At 49.6% G+C, this 4884-nt stretch overlaps 1 protein-coding gene across 1 annotated transcript; it reads left to right on the forward strand.

Annotated features, from left to right (window-relative positions):
* Window positions 1-1481: 1481 nt before the first annotated feature.
* Window positions 1482-3795, forward strand: LOC144737972 (odorant receptor 131-2-like). The gene is made up of 2 exons (XM_078620887.1): window positions 1482-1937; window positions 3259-3795. Exons 1-2 carry the CDS (start codon window positions 1482-1484, stop codon window positions 3793-3795), a joined length of 993 nt encoding a protein of 330 aa, XP_078477013.1.
* The last annotated feature ends 1089 nt before the right edge of the window (window positions 3796-4884 follow it).

Genomic DNA, 4884 nt, shown 5'->3' on the forward strand with positions numbered 1-4884 from the left:
GGATAATATTGGCCGCGAAAGCCTACTACATGTTAAATTAACAGTTGAAGAGTGTGCAACAACAAGTACGGAGACAAATAAAAAGTACGTTGGTCTTGGTCTATCTAGACGGGGTGATGTGAATGATGGTTAAGGAAGACAACGGAATGGCAACTAAAGAAGGCAACGCATCCTACAGAGCGCATCTTGGCGAAGGTTGGCAGAGCTGTTAAACATTACACGCAAGTCAAGTGGCTTTTTCCACAACGACAACTAATTGGGTCTTTGTTATGCAACGGGTGATGGCCGGGTGCCTCAAGAGGGTCAGATCTCTTGAGCCGGAACCGCTGAGAATTTGGGACCAAATTTAGGTTTTAGCCACGAGGGATTGAACGTAGGGCTCAATTGTTGCTGAATTTACCAATCACTGAATGACAAAACTCTCTTTATAAATGTATGTATGTTGACCTTCTTTCGCACCGTACATTTCTAACTGTGCTAATCGGAGGTGTGGGGGGAAGGACACCAAAATATGGGTCTCTGTGTGAGTCTATGGGTCTTTGTGTGAGTCTATGGGTCTCTGTGTGAGTCTATGGGGCTCTGTGTGAGTCTATGGGTCTCTGTGCGAATCTACGGGTCTCTGTGCGAGTCTACGGGTCTCTGTGCGAGTCTACGGGTATCTGTGTGAGTCTCTGGGCCTCTGTGTGAGTCTATGGGGCTCTGTGTGAGTCTATGTGTCTCTGTGCGAGTCTACGGGTCTCTGTGCTAGTCTACGGGTCTTTGTGTGAGCCTATGGGCCTCTGTGTGAGTCTATGGGTCTCTGTGTGAGTCTATGGGGCTCTGTGTGAGTCTATGGGTCTCTGTGTGAGTCTCTGGGCCTCTGTGTGAGTCTATGGGTCTCTGTGTGAGTCTATGGGTCTATGTGTGAGTCTATGGGTCTCTGTGCGAGTCTACGGGTCTCTGTGTGAGTCTCTGGGCCTCTGTGTGAGTCTCTGGACCTATGTGTGAGTCTATGGGGCTCTGTGTGAGTCTATGGGTCTCTGTGCGAGTCTACGGGTCTCTGTGTGAGTCTATGGGCCTCTGTGTGAGTCTCTGGACCTCTGTGTGAGTCTATGGGGCTCTGTGTGAGTCTATGGGTCTCTGTGCGAGTCTACGGGTCTCTGTGCGAGTCTATGGGTTTCTGTGTGAGTCTATTGGTCTCCGTGTCAGTCTATAGGTCTCTGTGTGAGTCTATGTACGTATGTTTAACTTCTTTCGCACCGTACGTAGCCAACCGTGCTAATCGGAGGTGAGGACGGAAGGACAACAACAATGCAAGCATCACCCGCGCAGCATAACCGCCAAACTGCCCCCGAAACGTCTCGCTGTGTAACTCCTCGTAACGCGTTCCCTCTCTCGTTTACCCCACCCCGCCCCGTGTACACCTTCGTTCTGCCGCAGATCATCATCATCAGCAGCAGCAGCATTACCTTCGTCGTCGACGTTCAGCGTGTGCGCATGCCATGGCCAGCGCAGTGGGGCCATCGGCGAATGGCTCTCAGTCCCTGAGGAACGAGACCCAGCACGCGGGAGGGCCTCCCTCGCCCTTCTGGAACGGCGGTCGCTTCGTAGTCTACGCCATCCTCACCCTGACCTGGGTGCCGACCTTCGCGCTCTCCGTCCTCATGGCGTGCCTCCTCGTCCGCCTCAGGGCGTACAGCGAGAGCGCCAAGTACATACTCTTCACGAACCTCACGGCGAGCGACTCCATGTACATGCTGTTGTCGGGCATCCTCACCGTGCTCCGGTCGGAGCAGGTGTGGGTGTCGCGCGTGCTCTGCGCCCTGCAGGTCAACCTCAGCATGACGCTGCACGTGAACAGCGTGCTCAGCGTTGCGGCGATGGCCGTGGAGCGGTACGTGGCCATCTGCCACCCGCTCAGGTACCACCAGCTGTCGCACCGCCGCTCTGGTCTGCAGGTGCGTCAAATTGTCAATGCGTTGTTTAAAATGTGCCCACTCAGAGCACCGCTGTGATATTCACGCTCATGAAGATAAACGTAGACAATTTTAGTGTGGGAGTGGGTGGGTGAGTGGGCGAATCTGTGTGTGGGTGGTTGGGTGAGTGAGTGGATAAGTGAGATGGGTGATTAAGTGAGTGGTTTGGTGAGTAGTTTGAGTGTGTCGGTAAGAGGGCGGGTGAGAGAGTGGGCGAGTGGGTGGGTGAGAGTGGGTGAGTGGGTGAGTGGCCATCTGCCACCTACATGCAGGTACGTCAACTGTAAATGCTTGGTTTAAATCTTCCCACTCAAAGTGCTGTCGTGACATTCATACTCACAAAGACAAACATAGCCAATTGTATGCTACACCGAGTGGGTGGGTGAGTGAGTCAGTGAGTGAATGGGTGGGTGAGTGAGCTAGTCCGTGTGGTGGTGGGTGAGTGGGTGCGTGTGGTGGGTGAGTGTGGTGGGTGAGTGGATGAGTGAGGTGGGTGGGCATCTGTCACCCACTGATTGGTCAACACTGATTGGTCAACACCAGAGACAGATTTATTTTGAGTCTAGTCTCAAAACAGTGTTAGACCAGAGGACGCCAAAAGGCGTGGACATGATTCCTTGTAAAAGGTTTCAGTTTGGTGTTTTAACATCTTAACACCTATTTGTTGCCAGAAAAAAGGGGAAAACCTATTCTCAGACCAGCGTTTATTAACACATGATGATGCTGGGTTATGCCTATAGAAAAATGTCACAGAAAAAATATATATCAGAATTTAGCTTTGTGTTTCAACATTCTAATTTGTCTTCTTGGTTCTTTCGGTAAAGTCACGTAGAATGGAAATAATAAAATAATAAAAATAAAACATAATAAAATAATTCTCACGACGTTTCGGCCACAACGCAAGTAGCCGTCCTCAGGTGGAGAACAGGTCTGTCGAGGAGACAGAGTCTGAATGAAACGTCGTGAGAATTATTTTATTATGTTTTATTTTTATTATTTTATTATTTCCATTCTACGTGACTTTACCGAAAGAACCAAGAAGATGAATCCCTGCAGTCACGAAAGCTTTAAATCGAAATTCTAATTTGTGTTGCAAAAAAGGAAATTGATCGGTATAATTGGCCACGTGACGTGATTCGATGGCCTCTGTCGGGTGGTGCAGGGTTACTGTTAAATTTTACATTATACCTGCACGATGATCTAACTAAAAAAATATCATTATGAATCAGACGGCATTATGTATTTAACTGTTGTATGTTCTCTCATCCACATTGGACTTGTATTGTTGTTGGTATTTTTGCAGGCAGTCGCCAGCATCTGGCTGCTGTCATTGTTGGCTCCGATCCTGCGCCTGGGCCTTTACTTCGCGAGCGGGCCGCCCTTCCTGACGGGCAGCGAACCGGTCTGCGAAATCAACACATTCGACGCCCAATTGCCCTACGGGGAGGAGACCATCATCATCCGCAACGTGTTTCTGTACACTTTCTTCGTCCTGTGCACGTTGGGCGTGCTGATTGCCTATGTCCTGACGGCTCGCGCCGCTAAGAGGGCGTCAGAGAGACGGAGCAGTTTCTCCAAGGCTCTGAAGACCATCGTGTTGCACGGAATTCAGCTGGGCCTGTGCCTCCTGCCCGCTGCTTTGCCCATGGCCCACAACATTGTGGGCCTCTTCGACCTGAGCCCCGTCGGCTTGTACGGAGTTCGCGTCACGATATACTTTGTGCTGCACGTGGTCCCGCGCTTCATGAGCCCCTTTCTCTATGGCGTCAGGGACGAGGAGATCATGAAGGACCTGCGGAGGCTCCTCTGCTGCGTCCGTTCGAAGCGAGTGAATCCTTAAGTGGAGTCGTGCGCCACCATGGATCTCCCGTGTGGACAACTGAATAAACAAATTACTTAAACTAAACTATTTTTATTTCACCAGATAAGGCTCACTGAGCTGTATAGCTCTTTTTGCAGAAGCGACCTGGCCATCACAAATGATAGCTCAACGAAGTGGCTTATTATCACGTGGAAATTTATCGCAGCCAAATTCCCGAAACGCATGATGTTGTTTCTAAATGTAGAGAAAAATACCGGAAAAAACCCGGAGAAAAATCCACACGACCACGGGGAGAACGTGCAAACTTCAATTTCCCGCAGGCGTCGGGGTCGGGATCGTACTCATGGCCGCCTGTAAACCAGGCGAGGTAGTTAACATCTCACCACCGTTTCGCCCCAAAATACATTCAAACTAGTGGTTAGGCCTCCTTCGAGGTCTCAGATACACTAAAATAATATTGTTTATGATGAGAAAATAAATCGATTTTAATTCGAAATGGTTACGAATTATTCTTTTGTTCGAACGTAAAAACTAAAAAACAAATCACCCTCCATGACTTCCGCTTTCGTAAAAAGTGACGCCAACAAGTGTAGACATTTTCAAGGAATCGTCTCGACGGAAATTCTTCAGACACTGGGCGTGTCTGAGAAAGAGCTGCTGCTGACGCACGCTGCTATTGCGTGATACACCAATGTGATCGGCGGTACATGCGCACCACCATTGTAAATCGTCTCTGCTGGATGAAGGCCTCCCTCACTCTGCAGCAGGGGTCGGCAGAACCTGCCGTTCCAGAGGCACAGGCGGTTCTTTAAGGACCGCAGTACGGCACTTGGAATTAGAAAAAAACGGCTTTTGTTATATTTGTTGCTGTTCCCTGACCATGGAAGTCCAGTTTATCATGACAGTTGAGTTCACCATGGTAGTCCAGTTCACCATGATAGTCCAGTTCACCATGGTAGTCCAGTTTACCATGGACGTCCAGTTTACCATAGAAATCCAGTTCACCATGAAAGTCCAGTTCCCCATGGTAGTCCAGTTCACCATGGCAGTCCAGTTCACCATGGTAGTCTAATTCGCCATGGAAGTCCGATTCACTATGTAAGTCCG

The sequence above is a fragment of the Lampetra planeri genome, chromosome 76 (assembly GCF_965212315.1).
Source record: "Lampetra planeri chromosome 76, kcLamPlan1.2.h2, whole genome shotgun sequence".
NCBI lineage: Eukaryota > Metazoa > Chordata > Hyperoartia > Petromyzontiformes > Petromyzontidae > Lampetra > Lampetra planeri.